Source organism: Periplaneta americana, chromosome 4 (genome assembly GCF_040183065.1).
Source record: "Periplaneta americana isolate PAMFEO1 chromosome 4, P.americana_PAMFEO1_priV1, whole genome shotgun sequence".
In the NCBI taxonomy this organism is placed as follows: domain Eukaryota; kingdom Metazoa; phylum Arthropoda; class Insecta; order Blattodea; family Blattidae; genus Periplaneta; species Periplaneta americana.
In genome coordinates this window covers 40,545,698-40,569,977 of record NC_091120.1, presented here as the reverse complement: position 1 = coordinate 40,569,977, position 24,280 = coordinate 40,545,698, and the positions used below count along the sequence as shown (strand labels likewise).

At 35.8% G+C, this 24,280-nt stretch overlaps 2 protein-coding genes across 3 annotated transcripts; one reads left to right on the top strand and one right to left on the bottom strand.

The window, feature by feature from the left end:
- Positions 1 to 1,243: 1,243 nt before the first annotated feature.
- beta4GalT7 (beta-1,4-galactosyltransferase 7) lies at positions 1,244 to 6,604 on the bottom strand. Its single transcript, XM_069823226.1, has 5 exons — positions 6,138 to 6,604; positions 5,784 to 6,001; positions 4,490 to 4,713; positions 3,371 to 3,517; positions 1,244 to 1,704 (listed from the first exon to the last, which is right to left on the bottom strand). The coding sequence occupies exons 1-5, from the start codon at positions 6,274 to 6,276 to the stop codon at positions 1,434 to 1,436; spliced, it is 999 nt and encodes a 332-aa protein (XP_069679327.1). The 5' UTR covers positions 6,277 to 6,604; the 3' UTR covers positions 1,244 to 1,433.
- Positions 5,666 to 22,146, top strand: LOC138697742 (sperm flagellar protein 1-like). 2 transcript variants are annotated; one of them, XM_069823229.1, is made up of 5 exons: positions 5,666 to 5,726; positions 13,393 to 13,508; positions 15,980 to 16,118; positions 19,022 to 19,167; positions 21,910 to 22,146. In XM_069823229.1, the coding sequence occupies exons 2-5, from the start codon at positions 13,398 to 13,400 to the stop codon at positions 21,994 to 21,996; spliced, it is 483 nt and encodes a 160-aa protein (XP_069679330.1). In that variant the 5' UTR covers positions 5,666 to 5,726; positions 13,393 to 13,397; the 3' UTR covers positions 21,997 to 22,146. The 2 variants fall into 2 exon arrangements, with proteins under 2 accessions (XP_069679330.1, XP_069679329.1); XM_069823228.1 differs by lacking the exon at positions 5,666 to 5,726 and adding an exon at positions 9,712 to 9,903.
- Positions 22,147 to 24,280: the final 2,134 nt, after the last annotated feature.

The following is a 24,280-nucleotide window of genomic DNA, read 5'->3' as shown; positions in this document are numbered from 1 at the left end:
TCTGTCTATATATATATATAAATCATAAAAATGGCCAAATGGACTGAGCGAGTTCTGGGATCACATACTTCTATTATATATGGACTTGGACATGGTTTTGACATCACATTTCAGCAATGGAATGTACCTTCCAACAAATTTTCAGGACACATTTCCAACAATTAAATTATAATACTTTATTTTTACATAATCAAGCTGTGAAAGTTCATATGACAGAAGGGTCTGAAGGTTTTATTCATTATGATCTTTTCACATAAAATATAAAATAATATATAAAATATAACTGCGAGTAAACACATTTTGATATTAATTTATTTTTACATTAAATTTCAATTATCTCTATATTTTTAAAACACTATGTTTTTGTTTATATGTGTTATGCTTTCAAGGTAAATGTGATCAGAGATAGACTTTTGGGTATTCCACTGTATCCTGCTACGATGGCTGACGTTAAAATATTCATTGACAATTGACGCAAAGGTAAGAAAACAACACAAAAATCGACAGAGAATCAAAGATGAAACATACCAATACTAACACTGTGTGCACAATAAATGTCGCCAAGAGAGCTATTAAGCACTCGCCATGTGGGAACGGTAAGTTTGGCAACTCAACCGTTGTTACCATAGCAACAGGCCTACCACGCTATGTGACATTCAGTTGTTTTTCTGATCGCAATGCTCCTGTCATGTCTCATCTTTCAAAAAAACAAGTATACATACAAGTTCCATCATCAGGGCAGATAGATAAGACTGAAGGGTCACCTGATATGTTGGGCTAGACATAACAACTACCCTGATAATGGAATCTGTATGTAGTTCCAAAACATTGAAAATGTTAAGTGCCAGGACACGGTGAAATACCCAAAAAGTCTATCATTGGTAGGCCTATGTGTCTATTGTTTATACATGCTATGCTAATGTTTCCAACTTTAACTCTAACATACTTTGGGTATATTAGAATTTTCTGTAAATTCATATAATAATTATCTCTAAGTGATTTTTTGGGGCATAGCATCTAATTCACCCAAGCTTTTCAATTATATAATTAAAGTATTTTATAGCCTAAATTGTTTTAAAATGAATTCTACCAAATTAAACCATTCTGTTATTAGATTTACTTTCATCTGTTCCTTGTTAAATTATGTACATGACTATTAAAGCTCACGGATGAATTACTGAAGATCTTACTTATATACATATACGAAGTAGTTGTACTATATTTAAAGTAAATATATAATCAATCCTGTAATCTCGCTATATTTGTTTCGATTTCACATAAAATCTTATGATTTTTGACACACTTTCACACAAAGGCATTCATTTCTTGAGCGCCATAACTAATGAATGCAATAACAATGTTAAAATCTGCAGATCTAAAATCAATAAAATTACATTTAGTTATCTCACGTATACAGTAATGTAAATCTGTTGTTATTGCTTCGATTTGTGTGTACTTGTTGCATTGCTTTGCTTCTTGCCTCCTGTATCACCACAGTCACACCACGGAGTGAGTTTTTTGTCACAACTCAATTCAATATTCACAACAGTGACAGGCGCTCTATCTATTTGAAGTTCGTAAATATTTGTTAGCTTGTAGACCACATCTGCCAAACCAGTCTGTCGATCTCGTCGTCGTGTTACATCACGCTGGTTGAAACACTTCGTCATATCACGTTTCCTATATGTGCGATCATGTGTATGTCTGTTCATAAAGGAAACAACACATTTTAATCCATTAAAGCAAAAGCTTCTTACACATTATATTTATATCATTCTATACTGAAATTATGTATGTATGTATGTATGTATGTATGTATGTATGTATGTATGTATGTATGTATGTAAATAGTCCTACTTAAAAAGCGAGAATGTTATCACCAGGGAAAGGGATTTGGAGTATTATAAAGAATGGTGAAACGTAGCATAGATATTCGTAGCTCAGTGACTGTCAAAGCGAGCTGTGTCACAGAGCATGAACGAGTACAGTCCACTTCATACACACTTACACGCAATGTTTTATAAACGTATTTCAGAATAAACAAATGTTATAGTTTAATAACATATAGTGGCCTACATACAAAATCTGCATTTCACTTTGAACTACATGTGTTTTTCTTGGCAACGCACAAGACATCAATAAACAACATTACAAATATACGTAATTAAATATCAATCTCTGCATCCTCGCGTGGAAATATTAATGGCTGACAGACAGTTTGTCTTCTGTATGAAACTCGCCTCTGAATATGTATTTTCAATTAATGCTATGTTTTGTTGATGAAACAATTTTATTATTCCTGCTGTGCCTTGTTATAATAAACTGTAAATATCATTTTCAAATTTTCAAAATACAACTTTGCTCTGTTGCAAGGAAGGAAATTTTTTAACATGGAAAAACTCCGCTCTACATCTGCAGAGACAATTGGAGAGTAAGTCCTTGAAACAAGATACGTCAATTAAATTCACATGTTGAATGACGCCATTGGGACACGTCTTTGTTAGTACATCTGAAATCCGACCTAGAATACTGTACCTATCATTTTTAATCAAAACTCTGTTCAATTATTTCACCAACACGCTTTCCTACTTCACCTTCTACTGCACTCAGTTTATTTACAATAGTCCTCATAATATTTATTTGCTCAACTAGTTCTACTCCTGACTCTTCTAATCGAATAATGGCATCCGGTAAATATAAAAAATTTGACTTAATATCCGTGACTTCTTTCTAGATTGTTCAATCATTTAGCAGTTCCTGGCATATTTGAATTGCAGCTGCGTCATCAGGATCGAAAGACTGGACCACTTTCTTCACAGATTGGAGGTGATGTGCGTAATAATTGCAAGCTTCTAACCATGACCCCCATCTCTTAAGAAGTGGACATGGGGGAAACGACAATTTAGGGAATTGTTTCCTGAATTTTGATACTCGATCTGGAGCTTTTACAAATATAGTCTTTCAATTTTATATTGTTAGTTGGTTTCACTTTTGGCATTGTACCTGCACTTCACTACTCTGAATTGCAAACCTGCATGTTGAAGTTCTTATGCGACAACTGTCCCGTTCACCTGTTGTTGACGTGCAGATATCTGCGAGTATGCCATGGAGGGGAGGACTTGGTATAAAGGGTTGTAAACAAATGGCTGTATAGATGCCAATACTAGCTTTTACTACTCCAAATTCCGTTCCTTAGTTATCACAAACAGTTGGACAGACTGTAAATAGAAATGTACCATTCTTATAAAAGCACCCCCAGATGCAAAATGCAGTTATTACAAAGAAATATATATAACAATTTTCAAAGTCTTAATATTTTTGTTGCATGCAAGAGAAGCAGCTACATAATATTTATAATGAACTTTCTCACCTAAATGTATTTTCAGTCCCTGTCGTAATATTAACTGGCCGTGTCACGTTGAGTCCTGCCTCTTTCAGCCGAACATAGAATTCATCATCTTCCAACCCCCACCCCCAGTATTTATTACTCATCCCATTTACATCTTCAAAGTGTTCTCTGTAACAAGAAAAAAAGTACGACTTTTGAGTTAACATGTCAAATTTAAAATTCTTGTTCATTACAGGCATTCCTCTGACTTACTGTAGGCTGTGGGATATTCGGACAATGAAGTCCTACATTATTTACGTACCTCCTAGATTAGATTCAATTAAGAATATGTGTTAAAAGGTGGGTTTTTACATTTCTAACACTTCAGTTTTATGGCTTATTATTATATTTTTCTTATTCAATCTATGCAAATACTTTGTGTTCTTAAACAAGATTTTGTAACCTTTTTACAAGGTTTTTCGTTTGGAATTTACTTTCCAGGCTATTCTCCAACAAGCTGTGTGTTACAGATTCGAAAATTATATCAGAGGTTGTTTTTCTACTCATTGCACAACCTGCATACCGGGTTTTCTTTCAAAATGTCCATTGCATGCAGATGTTTTTTTCAGGGTACAGTGTATTGTCATTAGTCCTACTGCTCCTTGCTTTGTAGTCTGTTTAATTTCAGTAAGTCAGTAGTAAATGACTGCAACAATTTGCGTACCTGGTATTCTGTCATTAACTTAAATAGCATCCCATTCAACTCTTGTACTTTATTTCCATTTCGAAATATCTTTTATATTGTTTCAACAGTTGGCACCATTACAGATATTTGAAAGTACTGTTTAGTAGAACAACGTTATTATTTTTACAATTTTTTGTTCTTATGCAAAATTTAATTTTTGTTGGTTACATTGTTATTCGGGTGAATGATTCATTTCTTTTTTTTAATCTGTGGCGCCACAGCCCTTGAAGGGCCCAGACTGACTAGCCAGCTGCTGGTCTCACATTCACATGCCGAAGCAGAGGTGGACGATCATCCAACCAGAATGGAGGCATCGTGTGGTTAGCACGATGACCTTCCCAGCCGTTATAGCTGGCTTTCACAACTGAATGATTCATTTTATGAAAACAAAATTTTTAAGATGAAAAAGTATTTACCTCTTAATTAATAAGATTCCTCCAACAAATGTAGGATAATGATATCGTGGGTGCAGATCAGGCGATGCAATGTGGAACGGTCCAGTGTCAGGATAGCTGTAATGTAGTTGTGGATTCAGGGGTAGCAAGTCCACGTCATGCATTGCGATATAATCACATTCCTCTCGAGCTATGTGGAAACCAACATTGATGAGGGAGGCTCTGTTAAAGCGATAATGATCTACCTGAAATGCGAAAGTATGCCATAAGTACAGATATGTTTTATATTTCTTGAACTAAATTTCGTCCAATGATCACTTTCATAAATATGACATAGTTTCGTGATTATCATTCAATTATTACTTTAATACAAAAACCAGCTATATCTTTTGTAAGTAGTAGTATTTTAATTAATGGCACTTCCAATTGGAGATAGGGTTGCCAGGTGTACCGTATTGTCTGGGTCATCCTGTATTTAAGACTATACAAATTTGTCCCTTCTTAATCTCATATTTGACGTCCAAAATCCCGTACTATGTACGGACTATTAAAAGAATGACCATTTTTCACATTTTTCTTTTAATATTCCGTGTTTTTTATGGTATGGCTAGCATATCATATGTTAAATCAACGCATTACAGATAAAATGAAAGAATGTCAAGTGACAAGTAACGCAAATAAAGGTTTTTCTGTACACTTCTACTTTGTCACTTTTGAAAAATAAGTGGATGGAAGAAAGGAATAGATGTTCCACAGATCTTACGAAAGTTGAGGATGATGATGATGAAATAAGGATGAAAAGTTGCTGCGAAAGTGGGGGGCTAGTGGAGAAGCAGGATCGCATGCCTTGCATGTAACAAGCATTTTGGTAGGTACATAGATATGTATGGTCCGGTACTAGTAACAGATTACCTTTGGTTAGTTTAGGCTTTTGGTATCTCTTGCATATACGCATTTTGGTTGGTATAGATATTTTCCTCCCTTTGGTAACGCAATTGTAAAGAATTACTGATATGTCATATATAAATATCTTCATGTACACAAAAAAAAGATGTCATTGCTTTTCTTAGACCTATATTATGTAAGTGTGTGCTGGAGTTTCTGTGAGTTATCAAGACAATTGTAATAATCTTCAAGGAGGGAAGGGCTTATACCCTATTTTATTTAAGGGAAGGTTAATGAAAATGAAGGAAACATACATAGAAAATACATTTAATACTTTTAACTTACAAGACTGAGACTCATGGAAAGGGAATTGGTAAGGTACAACGATCGGCTATTTACATAGCCTAAAATAAATCTAGAAATAACATACCTGGTTCAAGACGTATATATGATGACTGATTTTTTGGTTATTCAGGAACTCGTGTATATAAGGGGCAAATGTAAGAAGTTCTTCAAATCTATCTCTATAAGGTACTAAAACTGCTAACTTATGGGCAGATTGTGCTTCCAATTTCTCATCATATATGCGCCTCTTATGGTGAGGCTCTGTTGTCTTCTCATAACTTTGACTGGGACATCGACAGTCATCTGCGAAAAAAAAAAGAAACAAATTGTAAAAAGAAAATTCGAACAATTTCTCAATAATGTTGACAGTCTAAAATTAAGTTACTGTTTTCTCAGATGCTTGATAAATGCAGAACAAATGGAAGGCGTACTAACTTACCTAAAGTTATTGGTGATATTGCTAAAAAACATCCTATGATGAAGGTAAAAATTATACAAAATACAAAAAACTTCGCCGTCCATACTTTACAGGTTAGTACGTTCAAGTTACAACTCTGTCTGGGAAATAAGTTAGGCATAACTACAATAATGATACGATTTTCAAAATCCACTGCATAGCTGTACAATTCCACACAATAATTCGTTTAAAAATAGTTTTCAGTTCCTGTCATTGCTTTAGATAACTGTCAAATGTGTGATTTTAACAAACAGTAACTGTATACCAAAAACATACGAAGAAAGCACAGATTTGCCACGTGGAAAACATTGCACACATCAACAAATATTTTCAATTAGACTATCTCAATTAGTGTATCAATGCCATGTTCAAGACAAGCGGTTGGCAAAACGTTGTAGTATTGTTCTATACATTTTTTAGGTTATCTTGCACTTTATTCCGGATTATTTACTAACCTCAAAGTTCCAGCGATATTTTCCTGAATGGCCGCTAGATAGCTCTGTATATACAGCGGAGAACAGTTGGCGAATAATTTTATTATATATGGCGGGCTGTTCGCAAACATTTTTCGACATTTGCGAAGAAATTGTGATTAGTGATAACTGATAAGTTATTTAAGTGTGGAAAGACAGCATTTCCGACAAGAAAACTGGCAGTAAAAGTAAGTTTTTCTACAATGTTTTTTCTACTCACTTTCAGTACAGTACTCTTCCTACTACTTACAAAAAGAACATTTTTTTTTTGTAATTAACACTTTTGGCATAATAACATTTTTTTTTTTCATTTTACTGTGTTTTAGAGCTTATGTATTAATAGTAATACTCGAATGAAACGTTTCTACAGTGATTTACAAATTGATATTGATGGTTAATATTAATTAATTGGATTTAGGAAAAATAAATGCACGGAAAATGTAACATCTAGTTTAACTGATAAAATTCTGGAGGCAGTACAAGTTCGAGGGATTTCCTGTGATTTATCCAAAACATTTGCCTGTATAAATCATAAAATGCTGCTAGATAAATTAGATTTTTATGGAATCAAAGGTGTTGCACACCAATGGTTTCATTCATGTCTAGTAGATAAGAAACAGAAAGTCGAAATCAATACAACTATGAAATCTGCTTCGGCATGAGGAACTATTAATAATGGAATTCCTCAAGGTCAATATTAGGTCTCTTACTTTTTCTAGTGTTCATAAATGATCTTGCTCCTATAATAAAAAATGTAGGTCATCCCATATTTGCATATGACACAAATATAGTAATTATAGCCAATAGCTCCAACACATTCCAATCTTCAACAGAGACAATTCTCGCCAAAATATGTGATTGGTTCTCAGCCAATAAATTAGTATTAAATTGTAACAAAACTAACATAATTCAACGTAAAGATTAATTTTTGGTCCTACAGAATCTTGTCTGTTATGGTTATCATTGTTAACATTAACTCAATTTAAATCCTGCCCAAATTCAACCTCGCAAATTTAAAACGCAATAATTAACAATAGGTCCCTAATAGAAACAACAACCAACCAAATTTCTTGGCTTACAAATAAATAATGTGTTACATTGGAAAAATCATATTAAAGAAATTACCCCTCTAAATTCAGCATATTTTGCTATTAGATCTATGCAGGAAGTAGTAGGCTTTGCATACTTCCACACTTGTTTTTTTTGCACACTCACTTGTAGAATTTAACTTGTGTATATTCACGCAGCGGTATTCACCGGGGAAAAAAACTTCTTTTGCACAAAAAATGACTATCTCTCATAATTATATCCAGATCTTCTGGTCTAACGCAGTGTTCATGTAATTCCCTTACAAAATGCGCTATAACAGAGCCTTCTTCAGTAACTGAAGAAAGCTCTGGCTATAATCAATATAGTCTTAGCACATTTCTTCTTTAAACTATGGTCCTAGTTGATATTGTGGGATATTAATATTAACATATTGACGGTAACTATGACAACTTAATGGTAAATATAAAGGTCTTGGTCTTTTTAGGGTACGCTGGGAATCCACGCTACAACAGATTAACGGCTTAAGGGTATTACACAAAACTAATGATCCTTACATTACTTCCACTAGGGACCTTATTGAGGAGAGTAAAACATGTTTAAAGAGCCTTAAATTAACTCCTGCTAATTCTTTTTTAAATAATCGTGAAAATTTTGTGGACTCTCGAAAAGTTAGAGACGCTTTAAGAGACAAAGAATTTGAAAATTGGTGTACACTGTACATTGCAACAAAAGGGTAAAGGAGTGATTCTTAACAAAGAGTTCCCCCCCAGCAAACAGCTGGATAAGAAATCACAAAGGTCTAACCCTCTCGGAATGGATAGACGCCCTTAAAATGGTAGGCTATGTCGCTCCGGTCCGAGCTGTACCGGGTAGAAGTCGGGATGGTACCCGCTGTAGGCGCTGTCTCAGCGAGATTGAAACTCTTCCCCATATCCTTGGCTTCTGCCCCTACAGTGAGGCCCTTCGCAACATCCGTCACCATGCTGTCCGTTCTATGCTGGCCGAGGCACTGAAGGAAGTAGGGTTTACAGTCCATCAAGAGGTGCAGGGACTAGCCACACAAGGAAGTGTTCGGCGAATTGATATCATTGCCATTAAGAACAACTCGGCACACATTCTCGATCCCACCATCAGATTTGAGACACATACAGATCAACCGCATGAGGTGGACAGTGAAAAGAAACGAATCTATGAACCAACAATCCCGTTTTATAAAGATAAATATAGCTTGTCCCACATTGATGTAATAGGTCTGATGGTGGGAGCACGAGGTACCATACCCTCCTTCTTTGCCAACAAATGTAAAAACCTGGGCCTAACACACAGCATTGTGAAGGAAATAGCCATTAGTGCCCTCAAAGGATCGATTCAGATATTGAGAAATCATTTGTATTGGAGTGATAATGAAAATTTCAAGTTATCTTAACCGATGGCTGTTGTGGTATAGATATCAATGCCAATCAATCCATATTATTATTTTTCTCGCGACATTCAAATCATTCTACCCTATCTGATGATATCCCCCCCTTTCTTAACTGCAAATGAGCACAAACGCTACTTAGGTATAAATTTTTCTGACATTTTGCATATCTGATTCCCTAACCGTTTCTAATGTGTATCATTTTACCTTTTAGGTGTGTTTCCAAATTATATGTACCGTAATACGCTTTGTCAAATCTGGCAACCTTTTCATAAGGGAAGCTAATATATATATATATATATATATATATATATATATATATATATATATATATATATATATATTGTTGTTTGATGTAATCACTGCCAGCTGGATCGCATCCTATTGCTGCATAAACTGCCTGCTCAATCAAAGTTATTTTTCCGCTAGGTGGCAGGCATACCCACCGCTATTTACACCGCTATTAACATTATCAGTATATACAAAGCGTTGCTTACGAGATTGTACAATACAAAGTCACTACCTGCCACCTTGTGGCTACTCGCGCATAACCGTTGATAGGACAGGCAGTGTAAACAGACATAGGGTGTGATCGAGCAGGCAGTGGGTGTAATAAATATTATTGTTTACAGATTTACTATCTTGTGATTGATGTAATTTTTGGTTTCGGTAAAATCGGTAGCTAGATTCAGTTTAAATTGAACAGAAATGGATGAAGAATACAAAGAAGAGCTTTACGAATGGCTTGACAAAATACCACTCACAAAACGCACAGGACATATTGCCAGAGACTTTTCTGATGGAGGTAAATTAAATTGCTAAACATTTGAACTAAATGCCAAGTTAAATTGCAAAATTCTAGACAAAATAAGAGATTATTTATTTTGAGTCAATGTAAATTTGAACTTAATATACTAAATTTGTTTCTGTGTATCTTTCTTTTATATAATTCGATGCAGTTGATGAAGTAATAGGCTACTTTCTGCATATAGAAGCAATTTAATCAGTTTAGTCTACGTTAAGTATCTAAATTTTTTTTCTCAATAAATTAAGTTATTACGTAATTACTGAAATATACAATTTCCGTTACGGTTTTGAAATAAATGTGAGAAAAAATTCGAACAAACTAATTACTTTTTTCATTCTCTGAATTAGAATTAGGGATCCTGGAAATTGTAGCAGTTAATGTAATATAATAATTTGTATAATTTTAAACACTGAAAGATGCTAGATATTTAACAATGCATTTATATATATATATATATATATATATATATATATATATATATATATATATATATATATATATATATATATATATATATTTCCAAAGGCTGACGACAGCTGAAATGGGGTTCATGCGACGAACAGCGGGATGCTCTCTGCTGGAACACCGTAAAAATGTGGACATATTGCAGGAACTAAAAATGGATCCTATAGTTAATTTTGTTCAACAATATCGACTTCAGTGGAAAAAATATGTCGAAAGGATGGATCGCACAAGATGGCCTAAACAGATTCTTACTTATATACCAAGAGGAAAGAGGAAATTGGGAAGACCACGCAAGCGCTGGCATGAGACCGTAACAGATCCTGTAGGGTCTAATACGTGAAGGATATGATGATGATATATATTTCCATTAACATTTAATAGGGCTTGTACGTAAATCCTCGATCCGAAAAGATAAAATTACTCAGACATGCTATCTGCAGTCCGTTCAAGTGGTTTTGTCGCAGAGTGATAGAAAAGAGGGAAATCACGTGACAATTAATTAATGAGGCCCTTTTATTTAAGTTATTTTAAACAGTTGTATAATATTACGTAGACGTCCAATTCCTAACAGAAATTAATGTTTTCAGAAAAAAGCTAAGAGAGCCCGGCCACTAGCCTTTACAGAGGGCCGAGCAGAAGCGGGTGAGGGAAACCGGGATGCGACATAAGCAAACGGACGACAGTACCTGCGCGAGAATGTGATTCAATATTGAAAGCTTCACTAGAAAACGCGAACATATTTCTGGAACGTTCTGTAGCCTACTCACTAACTTAGTACTGTTTGTGTTTACTATGACCGTAAGGCGATTTTGACTGTATACGCTTGGTTCTGTGTGGAGAACGGTTGGAAGTTTAGTAGTAGAGGAGGTGGGAGTGAAGTACTTAAAAAAATTCAAAGTACAATAAAAATTGAAGTAAAAATAAAATGATGTCTCTCAGTGGCGGCTCCTGCATATTTCTTAAGAGGAGGAAAGAAGTTAACAGCACGAAATGACACCTTCTTAAATAAAACATGCTACAAATTAGCCTACATGCATACATGTAAGACCAAAATATATTATGTTTTCACTTCCATTCATTGTTGAATAATTGCGCAAATTAACAATTACAAGGAAATTCACAACCTCGTAGCATTTTTCGAGCACACTACAGCATCACACGTGTTGGAAGAGACTAGCTACTAACATGTAACCGAAACTTTTTACGGAAATCGGAATGGGAAATAATCTGTTAGGATAATATGCACCTACCCACGTGGTCTTGTTGCCACATGTACATTTTACAAGTTCAGTATCACATGCTTTTGAAGAATGTCAGTTCTTGTAAAGTCATACTACCATTATTGTTCAAAGCTGCCGGTGGCTGATTAATTGTTTATGTTAAAAATAATGTAGTTTGCAGTACCTACTTTCAGTTTCAAATATATTTGTACAAAACTGACAACTTGGCTGTTGCCCTGTCTAGTAAACAATGAATAAAAGTGAATTTCAGGGGCCAACTACCTAGAACTACTTCCTCTTTGTTTTACATAAACCCGACTTTAACTTTCAAATATCCACGAAAGTTTCAAACCATGAATAGTAGCCTATATAAAGTGCTATGAATAATATTTTTGATTTATAATTAAAAAGAAGTTTACATGGTGTATTTCATAGCTTTGCGTTAGAACTGTTTTTTATTATGCCTCCTCCTAGATGTGTTATAGTCTGGTTGAATGCAGCATCGTTAGATGGCAGCGGTAGCGAGCTCGCTGCACGATCAGTCGGTTTCTATTTCCCGCCCATGCGCTGATTCAGAGGAGGATCTCCTCCCTCTCCGTTCATTTACTTGCTTTAAAACTCTGCTTCTTTCTCTGGCCGCTAGTGCGCTGTTGTCTATGTGTGTTAACTGCAGTAGAGGAAGAATGGAGTGCCTTTCCTCCACACAATCTCGCATCTTTCTCACAGTTTTCTACAGCACATGAGCGCGCGTCGTTTAAAACTCGATCAACCAAGTTTTTCTTATAGCTGTGAACTTAAAAATTATCGAATCTTCCTCGAATTTCAAGGAACATATTTTATTTGGTATTTACTTTCAAAAGAAGAAAATGTGAGGAGGACGTTCCTCCCTTCCCTCCCCCGAGGAACCGCCACTGATGTCCCTGTATATCCATCCAAAGAAGACGATGTTATGTGTCTGGTGGGATAAAGAAGGCGTCGTATACTACGAATTGCTACCAAGGAATGTAATTATAAGTAATAACATTTATTATTAACAACTCGGATGCCTTGCGGCCGCAATTGAAGAAAAATAATCGGGAAGACTGCGTCAAGTGCTGCTGCAACACGATAATGCACGCCCTCACTCCGCTAACATAACGAAAGCAGTTGTACAGGAGCTTGAATGGGAGGTGATTCCACATCTCCCATATTCTCCCAAACTCGCGCCCTCAGATTTTACCTTTTCCGTTCTCTATCCAACAATGTTCAAGGGAACTCCTTTGATAACGAAAATGCTTTACAAACTTGGTTTGACGAATTCTTTAACCTCAAACCAGCAGATTTCTTCAGACGCAGAATCGAGAAACTACCCCAGGGTTGGCAGAGAGTCATAGATTTATTTTATTATGGTTTATTTAACGACGCTCGCAACTGTCGAGGTTATATCAGCGTCGCCGGTGTGCCGGAATTTTGTCCCGCAGGAGTTCTTTTACATGCCAGTTTAAATCTACTGACATGAGCCTGTCGCATTTAAACCCACTTAAATGCCATCGACCTGGGCAGGGATCGAACCCGCAAACTCGGGCGCAGAAGACCAGCGCTATTCCGACTACCCTACTAAGGCCGATGAGAGACATAAGCTTAGATAATATAGTAGAATATATTATTGATTAATTTCTTTCTTCTATTCATGTCAAATAAGAACTTTTGTCACAGCGAAAAAACGCTACGAACTTCTGCATGAACCCAGTACTCGAACGTGGACACAAGTTGTGCATAACATTTTATTTTATAGAGAATATAATCTGTGTGTTGTTCGCAGTGCTAATGGCCGAGGTTCTCAAATATTATTATCCACGACATGTGGATCTCCACAATTATTCACCAGCTAACAGGAAGTCATGGAAGATCGATAATTGGAATACTTTGAACAGAAAGGTCAGGTAACGTTATTACTTACTGCAGATACTATCTCATAAATAATGTCGCATTTTGAACTAGGTTTTATTCAGAATTATGTTCTGATACGGAATGCATTTAAAATTTAAAGTAAAGACGATTAGATTCTAAGGTCTTAATTTACCTTTTATCAGTGCCATGTTTCTATGACATTACCAGTTCTTGATTTTTGATTCGAGAATTCACGAATACTCATTTCAACCGCTTCAATGTTTGCAAATTTCTTCCACGAAAGAAGTGGATCGTAAATCGAAAGAGATGGTAATTCGAAGGCGTAAAATCAGTACTGTATGCTGGACATAGTATGAGTTCGATTCCAGATAATTACTGGCAATTTTTTCTCTGTTGTTTGAGGAGTTTGGGGCTTGTTTGTTGAAAGACTCAGTAATGCCGGATACCTCTATGTCGAAACTGTGTAAAAACTATAATTGTGATAAATAAAGCTCAGCATCAATAGCACGCCCATTAGGAATTAGCTCGAAGTGAATTATAAATTCGTAATTCAACCGGACATATAATATTACTCTCAAACTTTTTTCGTTTAGCAACAGCTCTAGCAGATTGGCGGGGATTGAGTTACTGTTCTTAGCTGTCAGGGTTCCGGCAAAGTAGGCCTATACCTACATTTTACATCACATGTAACAATTTCCCTGATTAATCTATCGTATATGGCACTAAAAAAATTCAGTACTCGAAATGGCAATTTGGAAGTGCCGGTATACTTTATGAAGATAAAATTATGTTATACCGTCCTCGGTTACTTTTGTCTATGACAGACCTGTATAACAAATATAAGTATGTACACTATATTGAAATACAGTTGCACGTGTACATCTATGTAAATTCAGGAGCAATGTTTCCATATAGCTTCCATTTCTGGAATGTCTTTCTACTTCCTATTTTCAGTGAGCCGTGACCTACCAATTGTGACATCAGTATGGCGTCTTCCTTTACCTTTCCAGATCCTTACATGTCCTTCTGGGTGAAAGAGATGAAAAGCGTTCATTGTTGATTAATATTAGTATTTTGTTTAATTTCATGGCCTACTCTACATGATTGCACATGATTCTATATATGAGATGGAACAGTCATGTAACTGTGAGAAAGACCACAGTCTAGTATATACAGTCACGAAGCTCAATACATAGTAAATATGTTGTTGTTGTTTTCTAATGCCAGGCGTTTGACAATAAAGTCATTTGACCTCTTGCACTCCAATATTTTTCAAAGATATTATCATGACCAGCCAATGAAGCACAGATTTTGAGGTGTTCCGAATCCATTTCTTGGTTTGAGTTGCACAATGGACAGTTAGGGGACTGATATATTCCAATTCTATGCAGGTGTTTAGCCAAACAATCATGGCCTGTTGCCAATCTAAATGCAGCTACAGACGATTTTCGTGGTAAATCGGGAATTAACTGTGGATTTTGATGCAGAGAGTTCCATTTTTTCCCTTGGGATTGTGTTATCAAATTTTGTTTGTTGAAGTCTAAGTATGTAGATTTAATAAATCTTTTCACAGAGTAATACGTAGATTTAGTAACAGGTCTGTAAGTAGCAGTGCTGCCCTTCTTTGCTAAAGCATCCGCATTCTCGTTTCTCAGGATTCCACAGTGGATACCATTCTTTTATCACTCAATAAAAGAATTGTATTCCAATGGAATTCTTTTATTGAGTGATGAAAAAATGGTATCCATTGGAATACATAGTAAATATGCATCCATAGATAGTTGCTAACCACTAGGATCGCTAATATCGCCTCATTACAGACAATGCGAAATAGTACCTGCACAGTCTATTGTTCCTAGCATCCTCACAACTCAAGCTTCGTGACTGTATATACTAGACTGTGGAAAGAAAATGGACTATTTTCGTGATAGACTGCGACATTATTTGGTGTGAATTGTTCTCATTTTGAGCATCTGTTGCAAAATTTGGTTAGTAGTAGTGTTCTGTTTAATTTTATGGCCTACTCAACATGATTTTACACACTTCTTTATCTCAAGTTTGAAGTCCACGAAAGAAGTTTAATAAATAGTTAAAAGATGAATGGGTAACATTTCTACACATTGATACGCAAAATTTAATGGAAATACGTAATATGTAATTTTTAATATAAGTTAAGGTGTCATTAAAAATGAAGTTTACTGTTGCACCCTGTATGCCTGAATAACTTTTTTCGAACACTGGTATCATATTTTATGGTTTATCTCCAACAGCTTTTGTATAAAACTTTTTTAACACTCTGTATATCTAAAGAATCGCAAACCGCACAATTCATGCACCGATAATCGTGCGTTTGCTTTATTCATATTAGTGCACAATATCACAGCAGTCTAAATACAATGTCTTAAATCGAATAATTTAGGATTTTCGCATTTTAATTATGTAATGCCTGTGTTCAAAATTTGAATGTGTTTTTGAAGTAGTGATTCCTTTCATATTAGGTATTATGCAAGCTTGGCATTCATGTATCGAACAGCACGATTGAGGACATAGTGTCATTTACTGGAGGAGCCGTGCAACAGGTGCTCACAAAGGTTCATCGCAAGATTCAGGAAGGAGAAAAGAACAGTCTGAGCCAAAGTAAGAATTAAGAATTCTGTTCCGAGAAATAACACTAGCAGAGTCAATGATGCATTAATATATTGTACAGCTTCATGTATTGTAGATTTTTTTGTAGTACTTACTATCAGTGAAGAGAAATTTATGTAATCCTTGAGATAAGTATTCTTTTTAATTTCTTATTATACGAAGTATAAAAAGAAAGTATTGTGACGCTGCAAAAATAAATTTCGAGATTTTCATAAAAAGACACGTTTTTAGCATTCCTAATCAGGACAATGTGTTTTTGGGTAGACATCTGTCTGCTGTAATTTTAACGATTTAGAATTTTCTAATGAAAAAGTAATGTGTTTAGAATCTCCTTATGAACAAGTAATATATTGTATTTAGAATCTTTTTATGAACAAGTAATGTAATTAGAATATTCTTATATGTGTTTAAAATCTTCTTATGAACAAATAATACACCGTATTTAGAATCTTCTGATGAAAAAGTAATGTGTTTAGAATCTCCTTATGAACAAGTAATATACCGTGTTTATAATCTTCTTATGAACAAGCAACGTAATTAGAATATTCTTATAATATGTGTTTAGAATCTTCTTATGAACAAGTAATATACCATATTTAGAATCTTCTTATGAACAAGTAATGTGTTTAGAATCTCCTTATGAACAAGTAATATATTGTATTTAGAATCTTTTTATGAACAAGTAATGTAATTAGAATATTCTTATATGTGTTTAAAATCTGCTTATGAAGAAATAATACACCGTATTTAGAATCTTCTGATGAAAAAGTAATGTGTTTAGAATCTCCTTATGAACAAGTAATATACCGTGTTTATAATCTTCTTATGAACAAGTAATGCAATTAGAATATTCTTATAATATGGGTTTAGAATCTTCTTATGAACAAGTAATATACCATATTTAGAATCTTCTTATGAACAAATAATGTGTTTAGAATCTCCTTATGAACAAATAATATAGACCTACCGTATTTAGAAACTTCTTATGAACAAGTAATGTAATTAGAATCTTCTAATTTGTTTAGAATCTTCTTATGAACAAGTAATATAATATATCGTATTTAGAATCTTCTGATGAAAAAGTAAGGTGTTTAGAATCTCCTTATGAACAAGCAATATACCGTGTTTATAATCTTCTTATGAACAAGTAATGCAATTAGAATATTCTTATAATATGTGTTTATAATCTTCTTATGAACAAGTAATATACCATATTTAGAATCTTCTTATGAACAAATAATGTGTTTAGAATCTCATTATGAACAAGTAATATAGACCTGCTGTATTTAGAAACTTCTTATGAACAAGTAATGTAATTAGAATCTTCTAATGTGTTTGGAATCTTCTTATGAACAAGTAATAGACTATATCGTATTTAGAATCTTATGAATAAATAATGTGTTTAGAATCTCCTTATGAACAAGTAATATACCATATTTAGAATCTTCTTATGAATAAGTAATGTATCTAGAATCTTCTTATGTGTTTAGAATCTGCTTATGAACAAGAAATAGGCTATACCGTATTTAGAATCTTATGAACAAATAATGAACAAGTAACATATCGTATTTAGGATCTTATTATGAACAAGTAATGCAATTAGAATATTCTTGTAATATGTGTTTAGAATCTTCTCATGAACAAGTAATATAGGGCCTACCGTATTTGAAAACTTATGAGCAAATAATTTATTTAGAATCTTCATATGAACACAATGTATTTACAATCTTCTTATGAACATGTAACCTATTTAGTACCACACAAAGCACTTCACTAGTCTCTTCCTTAGTTCTTTTTCCAGAGGTTCGCAGAAGGTGTTCCTTTTTCTATTTAAAACTTCCTTTGCCATTACTATCCTCCTTTTCATTTCCTGCCAGCAGTTCCTGTTACTGCTTGTTTTATAGTAGGCCTACACCCCTGGTATTTGAAGTAGCCCATTTGCTCTACTGCTTCATTTTGAATTCGCACGTTCACCTTTATTTTTCTTCCGATAACCATTGTCTTCGTCTTGTTTGCATTTATCTTCATCCCATACTGCTCACAGCTGCCATTTAGCTTCAATACCACATCGCGTATTGACGTCTCTGTACGAGAAGACTACGTTTAATAGGCAACACGCAGTGTTATGACAGACTTGATCGAACTTCTCATCTGTGCTATTAAACATGATAGCCTATTTGCTGAACAACTGACATGACTGTCACTTTTCACGTCGCGTCTGTGGCTCAAGCGCTAACGATTTGGTTTTCTATCCAGGGATCTGAGTTCGATTTCCGGCTAGATCATAATGGCATTTGTGATGGACAAAACAGACTTTGCAGGAGGGTTTTCTCGAGATACTCTTGTTTCCCCCTATCATAGCTACTACTAACACTCCCCATCTTCCTCTCATTTCATCTATTATCTGCAATAGTTAAAAATAGGCTTGGTTGAAGTTTTGGGGGTAGTACGATTTTATGATATTAATATATAATGATGAAACCTCTCCTTCCTTGGACACGAGATTGACTACGCTTCAACTACACAGTATGGATGTTTCTGAACTCTGCACTCAGCGGTCGGATGTAAACAAGAGCAGGTTTCAGACATACAGACTTCTTATTTAATGTATTTAGATTTTATTAGTGATAAGTGTATATAGTGTATTAATCCTACATCAGAGTGTATTTTATATGTTTAATTACTATAGGCCTAGTGCTATTATACAAATACTTAGGTACAAGTACACAGAAAATATTGATATATACTCGTCGGAGAAATCAAATCAATGCACATGGCTGAACCGAAATATTTTGAAATAAAAATTGGGACACTGTTAAGAAGGAAATGTTTATAGTCAGCTTCAATTTCGCCTAATTTATTTTTTGTTTCAATTGAAGTGATGTTCTTTACAGGTAGTATGAAAATGTTACCTTCGAGGTCCTTGAATGGGCAGAATTTGGCTGAGCAATATGAAGAAATGGTTCCTCTGACAGAGCTAGAGAAAAGGAACCGAGAACTCTCCGAGAAACAGGAAACAATCAGCATACTCTCACTAAAGGTTTATTTTAAATTTTATTTAAAACTAGCTTAAAGTACCTGAAGTTGCTCGAGTTTTCTTTTTTACTTCCATTTTCAAATAAATTGATTGTTAGACTTTTTTCCAAGACCTCTGCAACGTAACTATAGAAATCCAAAGCAGCTGAAGATCAAATATAAAAAGAAAACATTTCGTCACGTGTCTATATTCAACTATTTTTGTTTGAATTAGCGTTGGCTTGAAGTTTTTTTAGTCAGAACTGGTTGAAATTGTACTAAATACTCCGTATTAAGTTCGAAATAAAATTTCGAAAGTAGATTATTTCAATTTCGACTAAATTAATTAAAAAAATTAAGAAAATTTTACCTATTTAAACCTGTTAAAACAATCAAAATACTCAACAAAACTCAACAACGCACCTCTAAACCCCTATTCGTCCGCTTAGCGTTGACTCAGTAATCTACAATGATTTGCTGCTATAGTGGCATCAAATTCATGTAATTTCATGTTCAAGTGTGCTTTGACTTGGCCTTTAAAGATGGCTGACGAAACATAGGGAATTGTTCCCAGTTTGACCTCCATGGATTGTGATGGTGAGCTAACATTTTCCTCTTTATCGGTCGCATCAAAAACATATAAGGCTGTTAAAAAAAGGATCTAATATTTTGAGAAGTGGTGATACACATCACAAGGAAAAACGTCCAATAAACATGAGTAATAAGATTAATATATAATTATATATTGTTTTTTTTTTTTACGAAAAACGTACTTTAAAATTCCTGTGTTGGTGACAGGTTAATAGGGCCACACATTCTACCCGTAGATCACCAGGTTCTCAGTATCTGCGTTTTTTAGCAAACCAATTGCCCGTCTTGCTGAAGGAAGTGTCATACAGTAGAGGAGGCAAGACCTGCCCTGTGACCTTATCATGTGCCGTGGTTACGTCACCAATGGGTATGGAAGGAGAAAATAGGTTTTAGTCTGAGATGGACTTCCGTGTCGATAGATTCGTATAATATTAACCATCATGAAACAACTCTTTTTCTGATAGTTCATTCTTTCTCCTCTTGCTAAGCTCACATGCCAGGTCTCGCCTCCCCCTCTATACAATGAAAGACTGGAAAATAATGTGGTTTATGCAAGACGGAGCACCAGCCCATTTCCATAACAGAGTCAGACGACATCTATTACGGATATTTAGTCTTCAGTGGATTACACCTCTCTCTTAAATTGACTGAACATATTTCGAATAAAATCAATGGCTTCCCTAAACACGCTATGAAATGTTTCATATAAGACAATTTTTATCTCGAAAAGGAATAAAAAATGAGCAAAATTGTATTAAACTTTTTTGTTTGAAATATCTCAAAGAATAACTCCCTGCAATTAATGACATTACTTACGGTATCACTCTATACAGGGTGTTTCCGAGGTGGTGTTACAAACTTTCAGGGATGATGGCGAAGGGCACATGTATCAATTTGAGATAAGGAACCCTGGTCTGGAAATGACTGAGTCGAAAGTTATAAGCAAAAATAGTTGTGTGGAAATGGAATTGTAATTTGGCAACACGTGCCCTCCTTCCTTTAACCTTTGCAACAGTCGTGGAAAAATGGTATGGGTCGGATGTCTCCTACGTGGGTACTTATACCGATACAATCTGTGAGCTTGTCTACTGTTCCCACTGGCTCATCCGTATTCGAAAATCAGATCTGCTTATTCCGCTCTCGTGTTCCTCCATTTCACTAGGACTGATCGACTGGACACTGCAACTTGTACACATAACTGCTGTCTACAGACATGCATATCAGGCCCGACCATGTCTGTTACACATTACGCTATCTGCATTGCTTTAGTGAAGTTTCCTGTCCCCACCCCTCAGACAGCGCATTGAATGGAATACTGTAAGTAGACAACGTAAACAACGTCAGATGAATACAGTATGTGTAAGATGTACAGATAAATACACATAAATAAAGTGTACAAAATTATTTCATTTTCACACAACTACTTTTGCTTGTAACTTTCGACTCAGTCATTTCCGGACCAGGGTTCCTTATGTCAAATTGATACATGTGCCCTTCGCCATCTTCCCTGAAAGTTTGTAACACCACCTCGGAAACACTCTGTATATTGGAGGACTTTGGATTTTTCACCTTTTGACCTCTATACGCCCGCTTTGTGATTGAAATCAGGGAGAAAACAGACAAATAAATCATATAGTCGTATTATACGCCCCCCCCTCTCCAAAATCAGAATATCAAATTGTACTTCGATTAGAGAACTTCGAATTTGCGTCCTTCCCTTAGGAATCACTCCATGGGATATCGGGATATCATGGTGAGGTAAATTTTTATTTTTATTTTTTTTCGTATCAAAGGGGAAAAAAAAACATGGGTTGTCTGTATCGGAGATACAAACCTCAAATTTTATGCTTGAAGACGTCTCTCGGATTGGTCTTTTGAATGTAAGATATCCGTCGCATTATACACCCGCTCCCATTTGTGCTGCATATGCCTCGACAGTGTCAATTTTCAGTCGGCATCGGTAGCTAGTCGGTATAGCGCTGGCCTTCTATGTTCGAGGTTGCGGGTTCGATCCCGGCCTAGGTCGATGGCATTTACGTTTAAATGCGATAGGCTCATGTCAGTAGATTTACTGGCATGTAAAAGAACTCCTGCGGGACAAAATCCCCGCCAGCCAGCCACGCGTTCAAATGAAGTCGTTGCAGTTATTACAAGTTGAATTGTTCTGATTTTGCAGGTTACACATTTAGAGAGCTTACTACAACTGAAAGACCAACGAATCAAGGATCTTTCTGCACAGCTACAGCGATACCAAATGGCATAATAATGTGTCACCACTTTTCCACAAAATCAGAGTTACAAAGTGTATAATTAATGGCAACAAAAATATAAATATTATTGACTTATACGAACATTTTCTGTGAAAACTTGTATTTTCTGTTAAATTATCTTAACTGCAAATGAAGAATCTTATTTTCGCAAAAGTCTTACATAGTTTTTGAGTTCAGGCGTATCTTCCTCGGGAGAAATACGGGGTGGGTAAAATAAAACTGGCCCGTGGAAAATATATATGAAATATATTAATTTATATGTATAAGACTGACGCGGAAATGACCTTGACAATGCAGGAAATAGTGATTTCGATGCAACAATGGGTTGCTGTCACATGTCCGCGCATGCGCATCTCCCGCATACTCTGTCCCGAGCTTCGCTGTGTCATTACGTTTGAGTGAGTGAGAGGAGCAGACGTGTTTAGTGGCCAGTTGAATGCAACACAAAATGGTGCTCACGATAAAACAACGCGTGTTCATTGTCGAGTGTTATGCGAAGCACAATTCATGGAAAAGGTTTGCGGAACTGTTAGCGCAAGAGTTTCAGACTGGACGTGTTTTGGCAAAACCTACAGTAAAGGTTGCAATGCAAAACTTAGTGGCAAAATGGCGTGAAACGGGCTCTGTAGCGAATAAAAACCGTAACTATCGGAAAAGAGTTCAAACACCAGAAAAGATTGTTCGGGCCAGTTTTATTTTGCTCGTCCTGTATAAGCGGGAGTGGAAAGCAAAATACAGTGAGATTGTAAGTGTAAGGTCACGCAGTTGTTCAACCCTTCTTTTTTCTCTTGTACGGAGGAGGGACCCGAAGACTTACACTGCAGCCTGAGGCTTATTGTGCTTCTTACCGCTCCTATTCTTGTGGATGATTGGGTAACCGAACGACCGCGCTTTTGTACATGTACAGTACGCTGCACTGTGAACTTAACCCGGGTTGATAATGATATGTGAATTAATGATGACGAAACGAGTTAGAGGTGCAACGCCGAAAATTACCCAGCAATTCTGCTTCAATTGGTTGAGGGAAAACCCCGGAAAAACCCCAATCAGGTAGTTTGTCCCAACCAGGATATGAATCCGGACCCGCTCGTTTTATAGCCAGACGTGCTGACCATTACTCCACAGCGGTGGACTGTTCAACCTTTGCTCAGTATATTGATCCCTCTATCGTCCTCGGTACGAGATACGTAGGCCTGAACAGTCCTTAGTCCTTACGGGTAGCACATTTCCCTCGTGTGAGCGAGAATCTTTGCCGCTCCTGATGTAGACGAATAGGCTATTTATACAGAGTGAACCAGAACTCTAACGACAAACTTTCACAGTTTGTTCAGGGATGTTGGTTGAGTATTTTAATATCAGAAACTTATGGTCTCCGATGATTTATTACTGAGTCATGTGTTGTTGATGTGTTTATTTGTAGCATGTCGTTTGGACGGTGGTCAGATTGGTTCTGATAGATGACAAAGAAAAATTGAAAAGTAATCAACTAAATTCTGAAGTAGGTGGAATTGGAATGGAATGGAATTTAACTGAGGGAAGCACAGATGGCCCAGCACTGCGACTTATTAAGATCTATAGCTCTAACCCTCGATATGGAATGAGGTGCATGCCACAGTTCCCCTACGCGCATCGCCCTAACCACATGACTACCTTAACAGCCGACAGAATCCATATACCATTCCTGCTTCGGCAACTTCCCTCAAGGTCCCCCTGTCGGTCCGAGGCGAAACTCCTCCCCCGAGTAGGTCCGCCTCGGGTACTGTAATATCATAAACTGTAATACAAACAATACAAAAATTACATGAGTAATGAAATAAACCTTAGAACAAAACGCATACTTGTTTGTTAAACATTTCACTGTACAGTACACTGTGTGCTCTTCACCTAGTTTAAAGCAGCTGTTCAGCCGCCATGATCTCTACAGACTCCAGTCGACACTGAAATGAATCTTGTTGCAAGGATTCTCGCAGCCGCTGAAGAGGTGCGCCAATCATCTGGGATGCTAGAGCGTATGCGACTGTCTATTGTGCGTCGCTGTACAGTTTGTAGAGATCATGACGGTCGACATTTTGAACACCTGCTTTAGACGAAGTGAAGAGTACGAAATGTTTAACAAAGAAGTATGCGTTTTGTTCTAAGGTTTGTTTCATTACTCATGTAATTTTTGTATTGTTTGTATTGCAGTTTATGACCACAGTCTAGTATATACAGTCGCGAAGCTCAATACGTAGTAAATATGCAAACATTAGATAGTTGCTCACCACTAGGATCGCTAAT